The following is a 24,053-nucleotide window of genomic DNA, read 5'->3' on the forward strand; positions in this document are numbered from 1 at the left end:
ATGATTCACATTTCCATGAAAAGGGAATATATATATATATATATATATATATATATATATTGTTTTGGAAATTGATATTGATATTGATATTTCAGTGTTGTTATTTGCTTGCTTGCTTGAATGCTTGAATGATTATGAAATTAAGTAACTGCAATACTTCCTTTGTTCGTTATAAGATAAGATGACTAAACAACAGCTGGGAAAGTTAGGTTTTTAAGTTTTCAAGTGGAGGTGAGCCAGACGAAGACTTCAGTGAAGAGGAGGAAGAGTGCTAGAAGAAGACAACAGCGTAAGCGAAGAGGAAGGACATCCGGTTTTGTAAGCACAAGATACAGAGACTGATACGCCTACAACAGGAAGATTGGATCATACAAGGCATTGATCAATTGATGAGTTATATGAAGCTGGAATTTCCCAAAAAGTAGTATAAAAGACTGAGGAGTAAAAGGCCTCGCTAGATGCTGCCTGCATTAAGCGTAGAAGGACACCTGATACCCTAACGAAGGGCACAGCATCTCCAGTATTGCTGGATGAAGCTAGATTATAGAGCTTTTTAGCTGAAGCTGATTTAAGTTTTATTTTGTTTTATTTTGCATTAACTGCTTTGTATTGTAACCAATAAAAGAGATATTTTATTGTTACGATTGCCTTCCGTGAGACTTTACTTATAACTACGAACTGAGGCTCAATAAAGAACAACCACAAGATAGTCTTCTACGTCATTCCTAAAGGACTTCAACCTGCGGGCGGGTGAGTACTTTATGGTTGAGATTTGACTTACCTTACCCTACCTGAATAATCTTAGGGTTAAAAGGTGCACTATAAAAGGTCACTGACTAACAATGTGTGTATATATACAGTTGTGCTAAAAATTATTCATACCCTTAGTAAATATGACCAAAGAAGGCTGTGAAAATAAATCTGCATCGTTAATCATTTTGATATTTTATTTCAAAAATCTACAAAAATCCAACCTTTCACTGGAGAATAATAATTTTAAATGGGCGGAAAATCTCATTATGAAATAATTGTTTTTCTCTAATACACATTGTTCACAATTAATCATACCATTTTATTCAATACTTTTTGCAACGTCCTTTTGCCAAGATAACAGCTCCGAGTCTTCTCCTATAATGCCTGATGAGTTTGGAGAACACCTGACAAGAGATCAGAGACCATTCCTTCATGCAGAATCTCTCCAGATCCTTCAGTTTCTCAGATCCTTCTCTTCAGTTCACTCCACTCATTTTCTTTAGGGTTCAGGTCAGGGAACTGGGATGGCCATGGCAGAAGCTTGGTTTTGTGCCCAGTGACCCATTTTTGTGTTGATTTTGATGTTTGTTTTGGATCATTGTCCTGTTGGAAGATCCAACCACAGCCCATTATATAACTTCTAACAGGGTCAGATGAAACAAAAAATTAGCTTTTTTAGCAGCAAACACTTAAGATGGGTTTGGTGCACACAGGGGTAAAAAGTACCCCATGTGTACAATGAAATATACGGCTGTATCTTTAATGTTGTGAGCCTATTTTTCTGCTGGAGGTCCTAGACATCTTGATCAGATACATGGAATAATGGATTCAACCAAATACCAACAGATAAAAATCAAAACCTGACTGTCCCTGTTAGAAGATCTTCCAACAGGACAATGATCCAAAACAAACATCAAAATCAACACAAAAATGGGTCACTGGGCACAAAACCAAGCTTCTGCCATGGCCGTCCCAGTTCCCTGACCTGAACCCTGAAGAAAATGAGTGGAGTGAACTGAAGAGAAGGATCTGGGAATCTGAAGGATCTGGAGAGATTCTGCATGAAGGAATGGTCTCTGATCTCTTGTCAGGTGTTCTCCAAACTCATCAGGCATTATAGAAGACGACTCAGAGCTGTTATCTTGGCAAAAGGAGGTTGCAAAAGGTATTGAATAAAAGGGTATGATTAATTGTGAACAATGTGTATTAGAGAAAAACATTTATTTCATAATGAGGTTTTCCCCCCATTTAAAATTATTATTCTCCAATGAAAGTTTGGATTTTTGTAGATTTTTAAAATAAAAGATCAAAATGATTAACGATGCAGATTTATTTTCACAGCCTTCCCTTTACTAAGGGTATGAATAATTTTTAGCACAACTGTGTGTGTATATATATATATATATACACACACACACACACACACACACAACATATATAATAAATAAATAAATAAAATAAATATATGATGTGTCAGGAATCATCTGAGACTGACACTGATGTGTTTTTATCTGTTTTGTTTGCGTGCACATCTACACAATGCTACAATATCCTTTAAAACACGAAATATGAACATGGATATGAGATGGCATTTTTAAGACATGACTGAGACAGAAACCCTACAAAAAGGCCCATCCCACACAAAAAACTAAACTCCATCACATTTAAATGGGATTAATGTGTTTGTGATATTCTGAAATGCTCATTTGGGCAAATAGAGTGGGTGGTTTTATCCTGTAGTGTGCACAGAAAAAGCACCCAATGCTGATAATGTATTTGGGGAACACGTTTCTGAGAAAGCACGTTCTGGAAAGAAATGAAAACCAAAATATGTACAGGTGTGGAGGCTGGTAGATGTGTCACAATATTAAGAGGGTTACACTCTTGAGTGTTTGTGTTGCTGTGTTTGAGTGCAGTATACTTAAGGCCTAAAATAACCCGGGATGCGGAGGATGAAGCAGAGACAGTCAGGACAGCCAAAGTCAAAGAGGCCAGAGGCATCTGTCACAAGAAGAAAGGGGGGGCTTGAGTCCCTGCCCCTTTGATCGCGAAAGTGAAAGTGCCCTTTGCGGTCGCATCTCGGTGCCCCCGCGTTCCCATCTCTTTCTTAAAACATACCGAAAAGAGACAAAGATGGCTAGTGGAAGTCTGCCATCTCCTTTATGCAGTGCTGGCAGGAAATCCAATCACACTTAATTTCACACTCACTTTATTTGCCTGCAGGTTCTTAATGGAGCACCAGACCTATTTCTTAGGCACCATTTCAATTTCTTGAGATAACCCCTCTTCATTGAGTTCACTTCTGGGAGATCAATAAAAGAGTCTCTTGTGGAGTATCTGTCCATTTGAAGTTTATAACAAGAGATACCAATACAGAACAAGGATCTTAGAAACATTTTAGAATAACTGAGTTATGTAATCAGATTACTTTTTTTCAAGTAAATAGTAAAGTAATACATTACTTTTAAATTTACAAAAAAATATCCAAATTACTTTTTCTCATAAGTAACGCAAGTTACTTTGTTTTCCCATTTATTGATTGACACTTATATCCCCATGTTGAGAGAAATCGTAAGTGCAGAGGCATTGTGTGCACTGTGTAAACATTATGCTTACTGTAGTTTGTGGAATTACAAATTTAAGAATCTGTGTAAGATCTGCTGATCCTACATCCTGACATAACATCACATGAAATACTAAGGTGAAGTACATTGTATTTAGCATTAAGGTAAAGATGATGACATCAGATGAATGATTTCGTTAAGCAAAGTTTCCAGCAAGAGTTTTCTGCCAGTTCCTGTTCTCTTTATTGTAAGTCAGATGAGCCTGATTACTGAGACTCTAACCTTTTGTCTTTAATGGCTCTTGAAGCCCCTGTCCCATTTGTTGAATAGTTATGCTGATTAGTTGGATTAGTGGACTGGTGACACCCAAGCTGGGTTGGGTTCCTATACCCGAAATATTCATTTGCATGCTTTAAAATTCTTTGTCTTCACTTGTAAGGACTGCCCCCTAAAACGTGTATAAAACTACAATGTACACTGCCTTAGTTGGACTTGATGACTGCAGCGACCAACAGCACGTGTTCTCAATAAAAGAATCCTGTTGAAGATACAACCACGTCTCCTGGTCTACGCTTCTGAAATTTCCTACAAGTTCTAGACTAAATGTGAGCAACCATTTAATCTCATCTGCACAAAAAACAGATTCAGTATTCCTCAAAATGAATAAATACATGGAAATGCCAACTCAGAATATTACACTAAACTTTTATTAACCAATGTCTTTGCTGCGGACCTTTGATGATTCAATTCAACCATACAAATAAGCAAAAATGACTTTAGTTAAACATCACAATTGCGGTTTTTTTTAATGCTGAACTTTTTTTCCCTGCATCCTATTCTTCTGCAATCCATAATGGCAGCACAGCTGAAAGGTTTGAGCTGCGCCCTCTACTGTACAGCCATGAATTTGGCATTTCCTTCATACTGAGGCTTATTCATTTCACTTTTGGTATGAAAGGGCCTTTATGAAAGGATGAGAGTCAGAACAATAAAAAAAAACTGAAACAAAAGGACAGAAGAGTGAATATAAAATCAGATTACTACAACAGAGAAAAAGGCAGAACATATGCATATATCAATGTTTTATATGTATTTAGTTCCTGTCCTTGATTCTGATTGGTCAATAGCTGTGTTTTATTCACGATAAAACACTATGACCGCTTCACCCAACGGTTCTGTGTATCACTACACAACACCCTTAGCAACCACACTTACCAACGTAAAGTGAATGTTTTCAATTGATATTGTTCATTGAAGCTTACTGTATCATGTAGAAGAGTATTGTGGGAAAGAGATCGAGTGAGCGAGTTTATTACCTGCATTCAGATTTAGCATTTTCCTTCAGGTCAGTCCTATGTTCATAATAAAAAATCTGTTTAAATGTCCGATGTATTATCTTGTCCTTTTAACAGTTAAGGGGTTTTCCCATGACTGACAGCACTAGTCAAAGCATTTGTCAGTTGCGTCTTGTTTCGTGTTCACAACAATTCAGTCTTTTCAATGTAAAAGTCTTCGCTACTGACTGACACTCATAAAGACAGTCTTTGCCGCCATCTAATGGCATAATAATGTAACTTCTGTTGCTGTTCACGGACAGGGACTATTTTTTCCGGCGGAAGGAAAGCTTTTAGTGAAAATTTACTTCATGAAAGTTGCATTGATACATATTTTTGGCTTTAATATTTGTATTGTGTGGTAACTGTTTTAAAAGAGCAATAAGGTACTCGAGGCTAGTGCTGTATCGTGAATAAGTTACGGCTGAAGCTTTGCTTCGCGTCGTGCCTAACAACGCCCTTCAGCCATGACTTATTCACGATACAGCACAGCCTCAAGTACCTTATTGCTTACATATATTACTTTGTTTTTTTTTAAATGAAGCGGCATTAGAACAAATCAAAAGTTTAATGGAGAAGAGCGGAAAGATTCAAGATTGAGAGTCTTTGTTCATTCCAAATCAAAAGACAAACCCTAGAGAAAAGTGGGTGGACATACAAATCTGATTCCTCAAGAAAAAGATATAAACCACCATGCCTAAAAATAACATATAAAGAGAATTAACTCTTATTATGGTGAAAATAGCATTGTAGGCAGTGATGCAGGAAATTTGAGGAAGGAAAAAATCCTTAGACAATCAGTTTGGATAATTTAAACAGGATCAAAAAGAACATTAAGTTGAAAATAGAGAAAGTGTCAAAAATGTTCTTTGTAGGTAATTCAGAAAACACTTTGATGCTTTTAAAGCCAAAGCTAAGTGCACTTTTAATAGGTTGAACTCTGCAGTACATATACTTTATATCCAAAAGCTTGATCAAGAAAAAGTATTTTGTTACCCTTATTAAACCACTCAGCAACCCCAATGCTATAAACCAGAGGTAAAGGACAAGTAAAGTTCCCTAATTTTTTACTTTTGATGGTAATGTCTTATAAACTACAATTTTGTGTGGTGGATAAGGTCGAAGCAGCATATTTATCATCAATTTCAGTATGTTTGCGCTGTGTCTACCAGTAGAAACATGCTATTAATTTTTCAGAGTATTCATCTACAACCAAGAAGCAGAGACAGATTGATTAAAAACCAAGCTTTTCTGAATCAATGTGTCATCATCTTCAAGTCTTTATCTATTCTGAACAAGCTGCATTCATGAAGGCTTTTGATTATCAGGCTGTGAAGTGGAAAATTACAGCACCACATTTTCATAGAAGAAAACAACCTTTTTAGCTACATCTATTAGCATTTGAGCACATATAATGAGCATTTGTAGAAGTGAGCACTTTCTAGAATAAGTGGAAAATTACTTGATTTGCGTAAGTCAGATTACACCGCAATAGTAAAGAGAGTTAATAAAACATGAACGCATTGGGATTCATGTCATTCAGCAGAAGGCCAAAAGGTGCTAAAAAAAACTCAAAATTGTAGGGATGAAAAATAAACAGCTTGCATGTAGGAAATAAAAATACATTGCTGTCCAGAGAAATTGCTTTTGTGAATGTTGATCAGGGTCATAAAGCCAATAAGTACTTTCCAAAAAAAAAAAAAAAGAGCAAAATAAATTGCGAGGATGAATAAATACTATGTATTTATTTACTGGCCAAATAATACACAGACTCACGTCTTCCACAGTGATCAATATTTTTTATTTTCTGATGAAGAAGCTTTCCCTTGATTGAACAACTTCAGCTTCGATACACCCAAACAAATGTTCTTTAAATTAAAACCCCTTAATAAACAGATGAGTAAGAGTCATTAGGTCCTTAAAGTGATTACTGTTAGATTACAGACATCCGGATGCGTTTCTCTCCATCCACAACATATCCCTTTGTCCACTGGTTCTCAACCCTCCTGTTTTCTCGTCACTGACCCAATAATGATCAGCAAAACACTGAGTAGCAGCAATGGAAGGGCAGTTTTCATTCACACTGTCCCGCTCACATGAGAAACTGATGGAGGAGATGAGAGCAGCCAGCCGTGTTGCTTATTCTCTTCTATTTCCCCTTTTACAAATGTACACATCCTTAATAAATCAGAATAACTAACCTTAAAATCCTTCAATTTGAACCAAGCCTAAATGTCCATTACGTGCTGCCATATTAATCAAAAATAATGCCATTTACAATAATCTAAATAAAATATCAAATAATAAAAGAAAATGAGTTCACTTTGTTGTGATGCAATCAATTAATTGCAGGTAAACTTCTGTATCTGTATCCTGTGTGTTATTAGGAGGGTTTTGAGTTGAAACTTGGGATAATTATTATAGTTCAGTTGTATTTGCAAGCTGAAGAGCAGGACAAAAGGCATTCTCTCTTTTATGCACACATTCACTCCAGGGCCTTTAGACAGGTGAAATGTGAAATGAACTGTAGTTAGATTCACTGTCAGGCTGCCTGGTGGGCATGCGTGTTCAAATTGTGTTCGCTCTGAGGGGAAATTGCACTTCTCTCCACTCTCCAGAGTTATTCTGGAGGATCCAGTTCCAACTGGTCCTTACTCTTTGATCTAGAACAGTATAAACATCAGCATTAACAAGCATCTCGTTCTCATGATGCAATATCAAAAATGCTGATGAATACAAGACGTATGCATTGTGTTTAGTGAGAAAAGGTGGACATGTACTGCGTTTTACCTCTGTGACAACTCCAGCAGCAATGGTCGAGCCCACATATCTCAGCATGAACCGCCCCAGTTCTTTATAGTCCTTATAGAGCTCCAGAGCCACAGGCCTCTGTGTTTGAATCTCCACCACTGCGTTCTGTCCTTTACTCAAACACCTGCACAACATTTACACAACATCAACATTACGCTGATAATGAATCTTCAGCGAAAACACATTTCTGAACCATCATTAAAGGAACAGTTCACCCAAAGATGATATTAAAAAGTGGCAGATGACTCCAAACACCATTGGTCCTTGTGTCAATGCCAATCACCAACTTTGAAAATGTTTTATTTTAATATTAATTAATACTAAAATATTAATATATACTAATATAGTATTTATTAATTTTATTCAAAAAATATTTAGTAAAATATGAGTAAATTCTAATATAATATTTATTATTTTGAATTAGCTTTTTATGTTCAGTTTTAATTTTAGTTTAAGTTTGTCATTTTGCTCTGTGCTTTTGTCATTTTTAGGGGTTCAAGCACATAGTGCTGAAACCTTACTGTTGTAAGGATTTTTCTTATTTTTCTTATGCCTTAAAACTGATCGTGCAGACCAAACCGTAAGGCCTAGTGACTTGAAACTTGGTCAGATGGTAGTAGTATTGGTCGCTACTCAGATACCCGGACTCGACCCAATCTGCCAATAGGTGGCGCTACAGCGATCAAAAACGCAAAATCGCTCATAACTCCTAGACCCTTTGTCCTAGAATCAAGTGTCAATCTTTGGCTCAAGACGGACAAAACGTATATCTCCGATTTCATTTCCTCCTGGAAAATTTTTCCACCATTTTGAATTTTGTCCAAAACCTACTTTTGCGAACTAGTCCTAGGTTTTTCGCCTGATCAGAACCAAACCAGTGCAGAAAGAGTCTGAATCTGGAGTCTGAATATCAGAAGTTATCAAAAAAAGTTGAAATTGCGATTCACTGTTGCTAAAGGGGCAGCAAAACGTTCGGAATGTGCGAGGCCACCTTTACTAAAATGGCTATAACTCGTGATATTTTCACCAAACTCGGTACAAATTTGTATGGGCTCAATCTTTGGTCACGATAAAAAATTAGACACTAGGTGGCGCTATAACAGATAAAACCATGAAAACAGCTATAATCACGTGACTGTTAGTCCGATCGACTTGAAAATTGGTGAGCAGTGTCTTGGTTCAAGGTGCCATGATTGTCTATGAGGACACTGGTGCATGTCAACATGGCCGCCAACGGCCAATACATTTTTAGCACCTATTAGACAAGGTTAACGGAGGCCGATCAGAACGAAACTCAGTGTGCATGTTTGACTCATGGCCCTAGAGGTCTGTAAGAATTTTTAAAGAAATCGGCCACTAGTTGGCGCTAACGAGTTTTACGCCTCTGTAATCACGTGGTGTTTCACACATCCACACAATATGCATATAATTTGATAGATCTCCTCATGCTGAACAACTTTGCCTCAAGAACCACTGCTGTCAATCAAATCGTTCATTAATTATTCACAATTATGTAAAAAAAAAAAAAACTACTTTTGCAAACTAGTCCTAGTTTTTTTTTGCCCGATCAGAACCAAACCAGTGCAGGACAATTCTCTGGACTCTCTAGATCAATAATTATCAAAAAACAAAAAACAGTTGAACTTTACTCTTTGGGTTTCTATAAAAAGGTCAGTTAGAAAATGGGTCCTATAAATCATAAAGAAAGCCTATAAATCGTAAACAAAAACTCAGAATTTCACGAAATTAAGTGAGCACATACAGCATATGACTCTAAAGAAGCATTCCAACTTTTATGGATAACGGACCATAGGTGGCACTATAACTGCTACAAAGCTTTAAAAAACATGTATTTTCAATGGTAAATTGCCTGTTTTGGCTGAAAATGTATGTAACTTTAGGTGTGCTCAAATTTTTTTTAAGGGAATTTTGCACAGCATCTTAAATGTTGGTTTGATCGTTCTGAAATGCCTGAGCCAAAGTCTCATCAGAATGATTTGGTTTAATTCCCTCCCAGAAGCTTCTCACATGATTGTGTTCCCAAAGACCAGCATCTGAATGCAAGATAACATGACAGCGTTTATTGCTTTTCGTCTGTGCATTTTGAGCCACAGAGGCTTTACTGACTGCAGCAACTTCCATTTTTATTACAGATATTTTGCACCAATTTCCCAGTAAGTAGGGATTTTTTTCTCTTGGGAACTGTGCTTTATTCGCAAATATATATAAATTCACAACTTTGGATGGAAACAGCTACTGATGCGGAAGTGTGAATGAGATTTCAGAGCTACTGCAGAAGGGAAGATTTTCATTAAATAATGTCTTACATTTCTGTGTTCATCATACAAAAGCTGTCACATGGATTCAGAGGACTTTTAATATAGCACACAAGGATATACTTTTATGACACAATTTTTAGAATATGACAGTCGTCGTTCCCCTAATGCTTTTGTTATATGGAAATGAGCACATTCTTCAAAACTTATTTTGTTTCACTGAAGAAAGTTTGGAACAACAATTTTTAAACTACTCCTTTAAATTGTGTAACACAAATATGATTCCATATCATCCATCCACTTACTTTGGTTTCTTCTTGAGAACTTCTCCACTGCTCTTGTGTAATATACTGACTAACTTCCTAATAGTACCCGGTTCGCTTATGGTCTGATAATGCAACAGCACCTGACAATCAAACACAAAATACAAGGAAATGTTGAAAATCACTCTTGCACATCCCACATAAAAAAATGCAGAGATGTTTATATAGTAGAAGTTTGAACGCAGAGAAAATGTCCTCACAGGGAAGCCTTTCGTGATGGGAACTTCTATATTAAAGAGGAGAATTCTTGCTCGGAATCTTGTGCAGGATCTGATGGGCTCTTTGGGATCACAGAATATACATCCAATGCTAAAGAGAAAAACATTATACATGATCATAAAGAATTAAAAGCACCCAGAGAAAGTTTTCTAATCAAGTATTATGTAATCAATATTACATAATCAAAATATTACATAACCACAATATTACAGTATACTCTAAGGAAGGGAATGCTTTCAACACCAGTGTTTCATTCCACACTCACTTTATTTTGATGATGTCCATGCCTGTGACAGTTAGACTGACATGATCACCGGCAGCTGCCCAGTCTAACGCTTCATCATGGAGAGTGATCCCTAGAGAGAGATGACTGCATTTTTAGGATGCATCAATTATTAAAAAAAATAAATAAATAAATAATAATAATAATTGCCAATTAGGGCTTGACAATACACAAAAGTTTGGGGTCGGTACAATTTTTGGAAGAAGCCTCTTATGCTCGACCAGGCTGCATTTATTTGATTAAAAATACAGTAATATTATGAAATATTACAATTTAATATAGCGATTTTCTATTTTAAAATTTTTAAAAATGTAATTTATTCGTGTGATGGTAAAGCTGAATTTTCAGCATCATTACTCCAGTCTTCAGTGTCACATGATCCTTCAGAAATCATTCTATATGCCAATTTGGTGCTCAAGAAATATTTCTTTTCTTTTTTTTTTTTTTTTTTTTTTATTAGGAGTGCAAAACATACAACATACGGTGAACACAAAACACAAAAACAACAATAAAACAGCAATGATAGTAACAGCAATGAAATAAGCAGAAATGACAAACGGGTAATAATAGAAGTATTTAAGTAGTAATAGCATGTATAATAATAATGATAATAATATTTTGTGATGACGGCAACAGTAATATCAATAATAATAACAGTAATAATAATAACAATAATACTACTAAAGATGGTGATGATGATAATTTGTGTTGACGGCAATAGTAATATCAATAATAATAATAATAACATTAATAACAATAATAATAATAATAATAATAACAATAGTGATACTAATACTAAAGATGGTGATGATAATATTTTGTGATGACGGCAACAGTAATATCAGTAATAATAATAATAACAGTAATATCAGTAATAATAATAATAACAGTAATAACAGTAGTAATAATAACAATAGTAATACTAAAGATGGTGATGATAATATTTTGTGTTGACGGCAATAGCAATATCAATAATAATAATAACATTTATATCAATAATAATAATAATAATAATATCAATAGTAATACTAATACTAGAGATGGTGATAATATTTTGTGATGACGGCAACAGTAATATCAATAATATAATAACATTAATAATAATAATAATAATAATAATAATAATATTAATAGTAATAATAAAGATGGTGATGATAATATTTTGTGATGACGGCAACAGTAATATCAATAATAAAAACAGTAATAATAATAATAATAATAATAATAATAATGATGATGATAAAATAACAATAGTAATAATAATGATGTAATAATGAAATAATGACACATACCCAACACATACCACACCTATCCTAGCTTATGTGTTAATGTGCATGTCTGTTTGTTTATTTATTTATTTATTTATTTATTTATTTTTTTCCCCCTCATTCACAGTACGATTACTATTTGTATATATATGTATGCCTAAGCTGAGGTGGTGCATTAAAATCAGCATTCGGTGCATTAAAATCATGTGTGGTATATGTTGGGTGTAGATTTGATTTAGTTATATTTATATATTTTAAATATATATATTAAATTATTTAAATTATTAAAGATATTCATTAAACCTTTACCATCCTTATACAAAGCAAAATATCATCCCATCAACATCATCTTATTACTGCTCTATGTTTCTATGATATTGATAATAATATTAATAAGAATAATGTCAATAATAATAATAATGAAAATACTCATAATATTACTAAAACCTTGTATAAATATGTATAATAATAAGTGAATACATAATTAGGATGAGTGTGTGATTTGTAATAGTTAAATGAGGTCTGATCTGGAGTGTTGTGGTTCTGATATACAGTTGTAATGAGGTGAAAAATATTCTAGGGAGATGTAGTCTGTGAGCAAATTTTTCCAATGCGTTATGTGAATAGTGTTTCGGGATTTCCAGTTCAAGAAGACAGTTTTCTTGGCGATGGCTAAGGCTACGAGGAGCATCCTTTTGTTTGTTATTTCCTGATTGAGAGTTGATAGATCGCCCAGTAGACAGAGTAAGGGGGATAATGGGATGCGGCAGCCCAAGAGGCGGGATAGGGTTTCAGTGACGTCTTTCCAAAAGTGTTTAATGGGTGGACAGTGCCATGTGGCTTGGATATATGTGTCCGGACAATTTTGTGAGCAGTGTGAGCAAGTTTCTGATGTGAATCCCATTTTAGACAGCCTTTCCCCAGTGTAGTGTGTTCTATGAAGAGTCTTATACTGTATGAGCTGAAGGTTGCCGTTTTTAGTCATGGAATAAATATTTTTACAAATTTGAGTCCAGAAGTCGGTATCAGGAGCAATCGAAAGGTCTTCTTCCCATTTGATTGTTGGTAAAGTTATGGTTATTTGAATTGGTTATAATTTTGTATATTTTGGAAAGTAATTTTTTCGGGGAGGATATAATAACTAAATCTGCTAATGCGGAAGGAAGGTGAAGATTGATGGTCTATTGTTGATTTTGGATAAAACAGCTGAAATATTTCTTATTATTATCAATGTTTTCCACAATATTTTTGTGGAAACTGTGATACTTTTTTCTATATTCTCTGATATAACAGAGTTCAAAAGAACAGAATTTTAAAGAAATAGAAACCTTTTGTAACATTACAAATGTCTTCACTGTCACTTTTGATCAATTTATGTGTCCTGAATAGAAGTATTTGTTTCTTTAAATATCATAACTACTGCAATAATTTTAACACAAATAAATCTGGCCATAAAGTTTATTAACACTGCGTCATTACACTATTAGTTTTGTGATCTTTGTGAATACAACACTGTTTGCTGCTAGGTGGAACAAACTGTGATTTGCATTGGCGTCTGTTAAAAATTCAATTAAACTAGCTTTGTGAATTTGTTCCTTTGTCTGGTGAGTCCGACTGGTAACCCAAAGGTTGCTGGTTCAATTCCAGCACTGGCAGGAAATGACTGAGGTGCCCTTGAGAAAGGCATCTAACCCCCAATCGCACCCCGGGCGCCACAGCATAAAGGCTGCCCACTGCTCCGGGTGTGTATCACGGTTTGCAGTGTGTGTGTTTTCACTACTCTGCTCCTAATGTGTGTGCACTAATTTGGATGGGTTAAATGCAGAGGGTTACCATACTTGGCCTCCACGTGTCACTTGCACTTTCAATTCTCACTATTAACTAGTTGCTTATTAGCATGCATATTACTAGTTTATTGGCTGTTTATTAGTACATATAAAGCACATATTAAAGGGTTAGTTCACCCAAAAATGAAAATTCTGTCATTTATTACTCCATTTATTACTGAAATCCGATGGCTCAGTGAGACCTCCATAGCCAGCAATGACATTTCCTCTCTCAAGATCCATTAATGCACTAAAAACATATTTAAATCAGTTCATGTGAGTACAGTGGTTCAATATTAATATTATAAAGCCACGAGAATATTTTTGGTGCGCCAAAAAAAAACAAAACAATGACTTATATAGTGATGGCCGATTTCAAAACACTGCTTCAGGAAGCTTCGGAGCGTTATGAATCAGCTTGTCGAATCAGCGGTTATTCTCGTCACTTTATAATATTAATATTGAACCACTGTACTCACATGAACTGATTTAAATATGTTTTTAGTACATTTATGGATCTTGAGAGAGGAAATGTCATTGCTGGCTATGCAGGCCTCAGTGAGCCATCGGATTTCAACAAAAATATCTTAATTTGTGTTCTGAAGATTAACGAAGGTCTTACGGGTGTGGAACGGCATGAGGGTGATTAATAAATGACATTATTTTCATTTTTGGGTGAACTAACCCTTTAATGCCTTATTCTACATGATCATATTCTACATCCCATTATCCTACTCAATACCTAAACTTAACAACTACCTTACTAACTATTAATAAGCAGTAATTATAGGTTTATTGAGGCAAAAGTCATAGTTAATAGTGAGAAATGGACCCTAATCTAAGGTGTGACCATTTTTCCTACTGTACTGAAATTGTACCGAATGACCCCAAAACAGAGGTGAGTACTGAACTGTAACTTCTGTGTACCGTTACACCCCTAATATATATATAGTGGCCAATGCCAATATTGTGCATGTCTACAACATTCAGCATCCATTTCTTAGTCACAGGACTAGAAAAAAAGCTGTAAAACAAGTCTTAAGCAGTGTTAACCAGTAGTGAATTCTGGAGAGTGCACTGTCCTTTATGAAAACACCAGAAGAGGGTGCTGTTGCACATCCTCCTAGAGCACGGCATGTCTCTATAAGTTGATAAAGCTGCTGTGTGTTTACCTTTAACAGTGCAGGTCTCATTAGGGGGCATGGCCAGCAATTTATCTCCTGTTTGAATGAAGCCAGCCTCAACCTTCCCCGTCACACAGAATCCAGAGCCCTGATCTGAAAACAGTGCAATTGTTTAGGTGATCATAAAATAAAACAATCTCTGAACTGACCCTAAGTCAGAGAATAAGGGTTTCTTTCATTTTTTTGGGTTTCATTTTTTGAAAACAAGGGAGTATATGCACAGAATCCAGAATTTGTGCACAGAATCCAATATTTGTGAGTTTAGATTTTGTACATTTTGCTTTTATGTCGGTTCCCATGCTGACCTTTAAAGACGTCTGAGACACAAAGCCTGAAAGGCTTCTCCACTGACCTCTGGGGAGGTTTAAATGCATCTGCAGACAGACAAAGAAAAAGAGATGAGGAAAGATGCAGAAGCCTGAAGGTTTTCTGTTTGCCTCATCAAGTTTTGATGAGTAAGACCAAAACTGCTGAGGATTCTCACAGCTCAGCCAACAATCAGATCAGCATCATGACACAAGAGCTTCTGTGAAAACACTCTACATTCTTACACACTCATCCATGTACATGAATACAAAAGTGCCCATTCAAACATTTAAACACGTCGCCACAGATTTTTGAATGTCCAAAAAAAAAAAAAAAAAGTAACTTTGATCATTCATTTGAATGATTACTGAAGGGGAAAAACACTGGTGCAGAAATCATTTGGTCAATTTACACCTTCTATAGACCATTTGATCATTATCTACTCACTCATGTTGCACAAAACTTTTTTTTTTTTTTTTTCCACAAAAAGGAGGAAGTATCAAAATGTCAAAGCTACTATTATATTCTAATATATTATACTCTATACATATTATATGTGCATGTCTTTGCTTGAATATACTCCGTGTCCACACACCTATTTGTTCCAGTAGGCATGGTCCAGTGTACCAGGCTGTAAGTTCTGCTACTTTGCTCCTAGTGGTCAGATTCTCTCCTGATAGGCCACTGGTAGGGATGTAATACACATCAGAATCCTGCAAAGACAAGTACGTTTGTAACACATGGCCAGCACAGATCATTTCCAAAGTGACATGTGCTGTTGACTGATCAAATCAACTTGCAGTTTGAAATGAGCCATGAAATATTGCTTTACATTCCCAAAGCATTTATAACCCACGTTTTACAGGCCACAGAATGGAAACACTGGATGCATCCAATTACACCTCACTGGTACATCAGAGATGACACGTACAGTACAACACGCACCATTACAGTTAGATGCAAAAACATCTAACATACTGTAGATCCATAAAATGTAACAAAGATAAGGTGTAAGCTAAAATAACAGAAAATGGCAAAAACAACAGATATGCACAACTGTCTCCATTGTTGTGATAGTAGAGCTGTCTGTCAGTGGCGTATTTTGGCATAGGCAATATAGACACCTGCCTAGGGCGGCACCGCAGCACGCACAGCTTTCAGACATGACTTTCTGCCGTCATTTTAATGACAATGACATGTCAAGGGCACATCCATGTAATGCTCAAGCACGAATCTCTCGCTCACAGGTGGATTTCCTTCATTCTCACACAAAACTGGACAGTGTATACAGTGGTCTCATGGCTCCGCTCTCACTCAAATATTGCGTGTGCACGTCAAACTTTGTCCTGTGCATTTGCGAATCTCTATGTGCTCTTTCTCTAGAATTCTCTTATCTCCTGGATTTAATGTTGACCATAAGCTATCAACCAGCTATCAACCAGGCGGCCTGACAAAGTGCGATGTTTTGCCATGAAACAGGAAGTTGTTGTAACTCGGTAATACAATGTTGGATCTGCCCCAAACTTCACATGTTTTATTAGAGTCCTGGCCTGAAGACATCTACATGACAATATTCAGTTACAGTCATAGCGCCACCTGCCGGCAACAGAAAATGACATGTTTTACACTGTGATTAACTCCGCATAGAGATTCAAACAGAACCACGTCATATATGGTCAGTCTAATCTTAAGGCTTTAGCCATGTTAAATTGCAAATATCTGGAGTTTTCACTGAAGGGCGTGTCTGTGGTGGCCTGACAAAGTCTGATGTTTCACCATGAAAGAGGAAGCTGTTGTAACTCAGGCATACAGTGTCCGATCTGCCCCAAACTTCACATGTGTGATAAGAGTCCTGGCATAAAGACATCTATATGCCAATATTCAGTTAGTCATAGCACCACCTGCTGGCAACAGGAAATGGTATGCTTTGCACTGTAATTCACTCCCAGAAACACATTTCAATGTGCCACGAAGTACCAAACATATTAGAAACATGTTATTTCATGCAACACTTGGCTAAGTGCTAATGTATGCGATTAACACCACGAAACAGGAAGTTGTTGTAACTCAGGCATACAATGTCCGATCTGCTCCAAACTTCACGTTTGATAATAGTCCTGGCCTGAAGACATCTACAGGGCAATATTCAGTTACAGTCAAAGCACCACCTGTTGGCAGCAGGAAGTGTGGCAATTTGAAATGGTGCGAGGGCCCTTTCATCACTGCTTGAAGCTTTAATTTATTTTATTATTTAATAGTTATTTGGGTTAAGTGCTTATTGTAAATAGGTATTTATTATTTTATTTAGTGCATTTGTTTTTGTGTGTGTGTGTGTATATAGTTCTACAAGAAAAGTGTATCAGTGTTGGGGAAAGTTACTTTTAAAAGTAATGCATTACAATATTGCGTTACTCCCTAAAAAAGTAACTAATTGTGTTACTTAGTTGCTTTTTATGAAAAGTAATGCATTACTTTTGCGTTACTTTTTCTCACCTGGGCTGGGCTTGCTTGTTTGTTTTTTAATAACAACAAAAAAGTTCTATTTTTGGCAAATGTTAAAGGGTTAATTCACATTAATTACTCACCCTCATCTCGTTCCACACTGCTTCATGAAGCTTTACGAATGTTTTGTTTCAAATCAGTTGTTCGGAGCGTGTATCAAACTGCCAAAGTCACGCCCCCCAGTGGTGAACCATTGAAATTTCGAAACACTTATGACATAACGAAGCCTCGTTTACGGAAATCATGTGACTTTGGCAGTTTGATACATGCTCCGAACCACTGATTCGAAACAAAAGATTTGCAAAGCTTTGAAGCTTCATGAAGCAGTGTTTTGAAATCACCCATCGCTAGATATTGTTGAATAAAGTCGTTATTTTGTTTTTTTGGCGCACAAAAAATATTCTTGTCAATTAATAACATTAAGGCTGAACCACTGTAGTCACATGAACTGTTTTAAATATGTCTTTAGTAGCTTTCTGGGCATCTGAAAGTGTTTTTATCGGATTTTATCAAAAATATCTTAATTTGTGTTCTGAAGATGAACGAAGGTCTTACGGGTGTGGAACGACATGAGGGTGAGTAATTAATGACAGAATTTTACCTTTCACATACCTTTCAGCTTTGCTGCCATTCTGGATTAAAGAAGAATAAGATACAGGAGAAGGAAGTCTCTTATTTCTAAATCTAATATAAAGTCATTTTTGCTTATTAATATGGTTGAATTGGATCATTGAAGGTCAGCAGCAAAGACATTGGTTAATAAAGTGAGATTAAATACATAAAGTATATTTGTGTTATTTAATATATTTAATTATTACAGGTTTGCATAAAATTCTAATATTGCATTGCACTGTTTTTATTAATTTTGTGGAATACTGAATGTTTTCGTGAGAGTGAGATGCAAATGCATGTTCACATTTAGTCTAGAACTACAATAACCATCATATTCACACAGCGCACACAACAACTCAGAGCTTACCCTATTTCTCTCAACATGGGGACAGGAGAGCTGTCAGTCAATAGGCTAAATGTGAAAAAGTAACTTGCGTTAATTTATTTGAAAAAGTAAATTAGATATTTTGTTGTAAATTGAAAAAGTAATGCATTCCTTTACTAGTTACTTGAAAAAAGTAATCTGATTACGTAACTCAAGTTACTTGTAATGCGTTACCCCCAACGGGGGTGTTAGGGGTGTGGGTGGGCGACATGTCATTTTTCGCCTAGTGCACCTAGCCTGAACAGCCACTGAGAGCTGTATTTACATTAAAAAGTTCTTTTAAGAAACTCATGTCTGCAAAAAATAGCACACTGCACTCATAATATTTTAGAAACTAGACATTCTAGAAATAAGTTGAGCAAATCTGAAACTAGTAAAAAGTTGAGGCCTGCAGTCAGTTTCTCTTCCGTAGCCCATATTTCATTATTACAATGAAAGAATCTTCTCTAATAAACATAAGTAATATGTACATTTTTCGAACAGTAGCTTATACAAATCTGAAAATTCTGTCATTTCATCCTCACATTTAAAATATGTCTATTAAACGTGTGTGGCTTTGGAATGTCATGAGGATAAGTAAATAAAAATGACAATTCTCAATTTTATATACATCAGCTCCATCCAAGCTGAGATTTTTTGTATTTTGCAAAATATTCAAATTTAAAATTTTTTACTAAAACTTTCAGGAAATGTGACATAAAAGCACTTCAACATAAAAGTAATTCATCATTTATATAACTTGCGTAAAAGCTTTTCGATAGTGTTGTGTGAGGAATAAACCAAAATTAAAATCACAATTTGCTGAAAATGTTCCCACACACCTTAGTGCTCAGTTATATGTTATTATTGATTATATATTATTATATATTTGCACTTGATATCAAAATACACTGCAAACAGGTTAGATTTCAAATTTCATCGGTTCTGACATTTTTTATGATATTATTTGATTTATTTCAATCAGCTTCACACACAAAGCTCTATCATATCACAAGCTCATAAAAACAGCACACTTGAAATTTTACAAAATATATTCATTCCAAAAAAAGCAAATACGTCATATGGGCTCATCAAAGACTTCGGTTTTCTTTCATATGCATTTGTAGCAAACAAATGTGGAAAATCAGGCAGAAAAGACTGCATGTAAGCTGATATTTTGTCAGATTCAATCAGAACATGCATGACATATTTTTTAGGTTTGAATTGCAGTTTCTGGATGTGTCATTGATCAGATAAACATTCACTTTATCCTGAAGCACCAACAGAAAACTCAAGCACTTAAATGAAAGTAACACAAAACAATGGGGGGAAAATTACCAAAGTACAAATGACACGGGGAAAAACATATAAACATCCTTCCATGTGCACAGACTGCATTACCTTAAAACCAGCCTGCTTCAGAAAGTGACCGAGCTTAGAGACGATTTCCTGGAACCTCTCCTGCTGCCAGTTAACCTGCAAAAACACACACACATACACCATGATGTGATGAGCATAAGTGGTGGGAGAGGGATTGAAGCAGAGTTCTCAGACATAAATATCATCATGATTGACATTGCCGTGGTTACTGTACGCTGTTGTGGTCCCCATGGTTACCCACCTGGTCCATCTTGTTGACAGCAACAGCAAGCTGCGTGACTCCGAGGGATCGAACCAGCAGGCCGTGCTCACGGGTCTGCCCCCCTGCCTCGAACCCGGCCTCAAACTCCCCGCGGCTGGCATCTACGACTAACACAGCCACATCTGCCTGCAAAACACACACACATATACACCACCTCAAACACTCTGTGACCAGCATAACACCAACTAATAACACCTGCTAAGACACCCAAACATTACAGAAACGCAACAAACACTTCTTATATTTTAAATTAAAAATGAAATGCTGCTCATAAACCATTTTACTTTGGTATTGTGACGTATTTCCATGTAAAATAAATTTATTAAAACAGATTTTTTTTAATAATTTACTTATATACATATAATACACACACACACACACACATATACATATATATTATATATATATATATATATATATATATATATATATATCTCTCGCAGCTGCTGCCATCTTGCATCTCTGTTACATTTATCGATTGCATTGAAAATGAATGGGAGGACTTCAGTATTAATACTACTATAATATTATTGCTGTGTTCATCCTCTTGCCAGGATGATTGTTTTGTACACGGTAATGGATTATAAGATAACAAACAGGTACGATTTTGAAACAGTTAATTATGTGGTGAAAAGCTGTGTAATATAAGTGGTATGACTGTACTTTATCCCTTAAATGATCATCTAGTTTGAACTTGTTCAGTCATCGTGGCTAAAAGCCACTTGCTAGCAACTGTTTTCTTCACGAAAGCATTGCATTAATGATCTATTTATATGCCCAATTATGTACTTATGTGGGAAGTAGCCATGTAACAAGCAGGTTAATGTACATCCAGCCCATTGTTATGGCAAAATAAACCCCTTTAGGGTGTTACAAGACCTGTCAGGGTTATTCTGTAATAAAAACATAATATCCTACACACACACACATATATTATATATATATACACACACACATACACTCTTATACTTCTGAGACAATATAATATACATACACACACACAAAACAACTTTCTGGGGTCACAGAACATTAAAGATCCCCTAAATCAATATTGCTTTGTCATGTCAATTTCAATTTCCGACATCATACAGAAATAGTCTAGAGCCAATACACACCCACCCACCCACAATACACACACACCCACTTGCCCCCAAAAACCCTTAGGCAGACTGACAGAAGGAAATGAGTAAATCCGGCCTGCTCAATGTGACTAATTTCATTCACTGCATTTGTAAGTATCAGCCAAATCCAAACACACACACTCATACACAGAGTACTAGTGGTGGTGGCACCCATATCCACAAACAACACGTTTCATTGAGACTTTACTGTGCACAAGAAATTATGCACAGACATCAGTTGTCCTCTCGTAAACCCGCGTTCATGCAAAAAAGTGAATAGGAAAAAGAACACCCTGAAAGTGGACTCATTTACTCACTTTCCTGTCATTCTAAACCCATATGACTTTCTTACGTGAAGAAATTCTGAAGAAAAGAATTTTCATGCAATTACAATGAATGGGAACAGAAGCTTTTGAGTTCCAAAAAAAACATGAAAGCATCATAAAAGCTGTCCATATGACTTGTGAATATAACTTGTCTTCTGATTTCAATAGCTTTGTGTGAGAAACAGACCAAAATTACATCATTATTCATAATACATAATGGTAATTCTCCCCTGTAGTGAGTTTTTAACCACTGTGGCCAGACCACTGAGTCAGTGAGCTGAACCTGGGAACTGAATCAGACCGATTGTGAATGATTCATTCAGACCTTTTCATCAACTGCTTCATTAAAGATCCAATGCTTCTCTCATGAACAAGATTTTCAGTGAACCACCTTTTCAGTTCGAAATTTCTGTCTGATTCACACACAAAGCTATCATATGGCTTCATAAGACTTGGAATATAGTGTACAAGTTGTATGGACCAATTCTATGATATTTTTGATACTTTGGTGTCCTTTTTAATGTCTGAAAGCTTTAGTTCAAATATTCAAAATTTCTCCTTGAGTGTTGTGGGGAAAGTTTGAGAAGACATGGTGGTCAAGGTGAGGAAATGATGACCATTTTCATTTTTGGGTGCACTACTCAATTGAGCACATGTACGTACCTGTGCCGCCCCTGTGATCATGTTCGGAATGAAGTCTTTGTGTCCTGGTGCATCCATCAGAGTAACAACCTTCGAGTCAGTCTCAAACTTTGTCATGCCCACATCCATAGTCACTCCTCTGTGAAAGAGAGCAGATGATGAACAAATTAAGCTTGGTTTGAGTCACATTTTTCAAAATGGAAATGACACATGAATGTGTTTGTATTAAACTAACCTGTCTCTTTCCTCTCCTGTCTCATCCAGTACCCACGCATAGGCGAACGAGGCCTTGCCGGCTTTCTTAGCCTCCTGCTCATATTTATGCATGGTTCTCTTATTAACGTTCCCCAGCAGATATAACAGATGACCCATGAGAGTGCTCTTACCAGCATCTACATGACCTACACACACAAAACACAACAGTTCAAGTTCCATATTCACAACATATACAAAGGTTTATCTAATTACATTCATACATGTGGCTAAAGTGTTTGAGGGCCACCTCATAGAGTTTTGTTCTTTTCTCACCAGGTAATTGAATTAATCAAAAGAATTCAAATGTGACCAAAAAATGAACTGCATGATAATGTGACTGGATGGATAGTGATAGGGAAGATATCGTGCCTATGACCACCAGGTTGAGTAACGGTTTTCCTCCTTGTCTTTTCTCCAGTTCGGCACGGATGTTGAGCTGCTGTTTGCTCTTTCCAGCTGGTCGAGATGGGGTCGGGGCGTTCGAGTCTTCACTCACAGCCCCCGGTTTGGATGGGGTCTCTGTGGTTGGTGCAGCGGTGACCTCTGGACTCGGTCCTCTGCGAACCGATGAGGCAACAACGCCATTTTCTTCCGCACTATAAATGGACACAAAAGCAAATATCACCTCAGAATTTCTAGGATGGTTTGTTGAGTATTATTCTTGATCTTAAAGTCCACCTCATTCTGTTCATTTGATGCAAACAAAAACAAGGCTGAGATGTACAATCCATTCAGCATTTTCCACTGCGTCTAATTTTCACAACTCATGTTTTTGTGTTTTGTCTATGGGAAATTTGTACAATGCTGTTGAAAAGTTTGGGGTTGTTTTTTTTTATTTTCAAAAAGCTTTGCTCAGAAAGGCTGCATTTATTTGACCTGTCAGTAAAAACAGTAATATTATGAAATATTACAATTTGAGACAACTAATTTCAATTAGTAAATATTTAGATACGTAATTTATCACTGTGATGGCAAATCAGAATTTTCAGCACCATTACTCCAGTCTTCAGTGTCACATGATCCTTCAAAAGTCATTCTAATATGCTGATTTGCTGCTCAAGAAACATCTCTTATTATCACAGTTGAAACGGTTGTGGTGTTTAATATTTTGTGGAATTATTTTTCAGGAATCTTTGATGAATAGAAAGTTCAAAAGAATAGCATCTATTTGAAACAGAAATCTTTTGTAACATTATAAATATCTTTACTGCATCGATGAATAAAAGTATTAATTTCTTTCAAAAACACACAAAATAAAAACTTTCTAACCCCAAACTTTCACAGTGTATGTTTTTGTTTTGTGGACTTTACGACCTATAGACAACTTCTTAAACTCAAAAACTTTAGCACAGGTCCTCTTATAGTCACTGTTCTGAACAAACTTAACCTATTAAAGTACATTGGCTGCTCCACCTGCAGAAAACCCTACACCCTTGTTCTTG

The 24,053-nt window shown here is 36.0% G+C and overlaps 1 protein-coding gene and 1 long non-coding RNA gene across 4 annotated transcripts in view; one reads left to right on the forward strand and one right to left on the reverse strand.

Moving 5' to 3' along the window:
- The first annotated feature begins 36 nt into the window (after positions 1–36).
- Positions 37–23,341, forward strand: LOC127504585 (uncharacterized). The gene is made up of 2 exons (XR_007927405.1): positions 37–750; positions 23,030–23,341. It is a non-coding gene; the product is annotated as an uncharacterized LOC127504585 (long non-coding RNA).
- Positions 6,431–24,053, reverse strand: part of hbs1l (HBS1-like translational GTPase) — a 36,550-nt gene continuing 18,927 nt past the window's right edge. For all 3 annotated transcript variants that reach the window (XM_051879334.1, XM_051879335.1, XM_051879338.1), the window contains 13 exons: positions 22,981–23,207; positions 22,592–22,757; positions 22,378–22,495; positions 20,247–20,393; positions 20,027–20,101; positions 15,743–15,860; positions 15,147–15,215; positions 14,830–14,934; positions 10,546–10,636; positions 10,262–10,370; positions 10,044–10,144; positions 7,442–7,586; positions 6,431–7,314 (listed from right to left, as the gene is read on the reverse strand). In XM_051879334.1, coding sequence (XP_051735294.1) covers positions 7,303–7,314; positions 7,442–7,586; positions 10,044–10,144; positions 10,262–10,370; positions 10,546–10,636; positions 14,830–14,934; positions 15,147–15,215; positions 15,743–15,860; positions 20,027–20,101; positions 20,247–20,393; positions 22,378–22,495; positions 22,592–22,757; positions 22,981–23,207 — 1,483 coding nt within the window. In that variant the 3' untranslated portion in view covers positions 6,431–7,302. The remainder of the gene's footprint in view (positions 7,315–7,441; positions 7,587–10,043; positions 10,145–10,261; positions 10,371–10,545; positions 10,637–14,829; positions 14,935–15,146; positions 15,216–15,742; positions 15,861–20,026; positions 20,102–20,246; positions 20,394–22,377; positions 22,496–22,591; positions 22,758–22,980; positions 23,208–24,053) is intronic.

Source organism: Ctenopharyngodon idella, chromosome 22, assembly GCF_019924925.1.
Source record: "Ctenopharyngodon idella isolate HZGC_01 chromosome 22, HZGC01, whole genome shotgun sequence".
Taxonomy (NCBI): domain Eukaryota; kingdom Metazoa; phylum Chordata; class Actinopteri; order Cypriniformes; family Xenocyprididae; genus Ctenopharyngodon; species Ctenopharyngodon idella.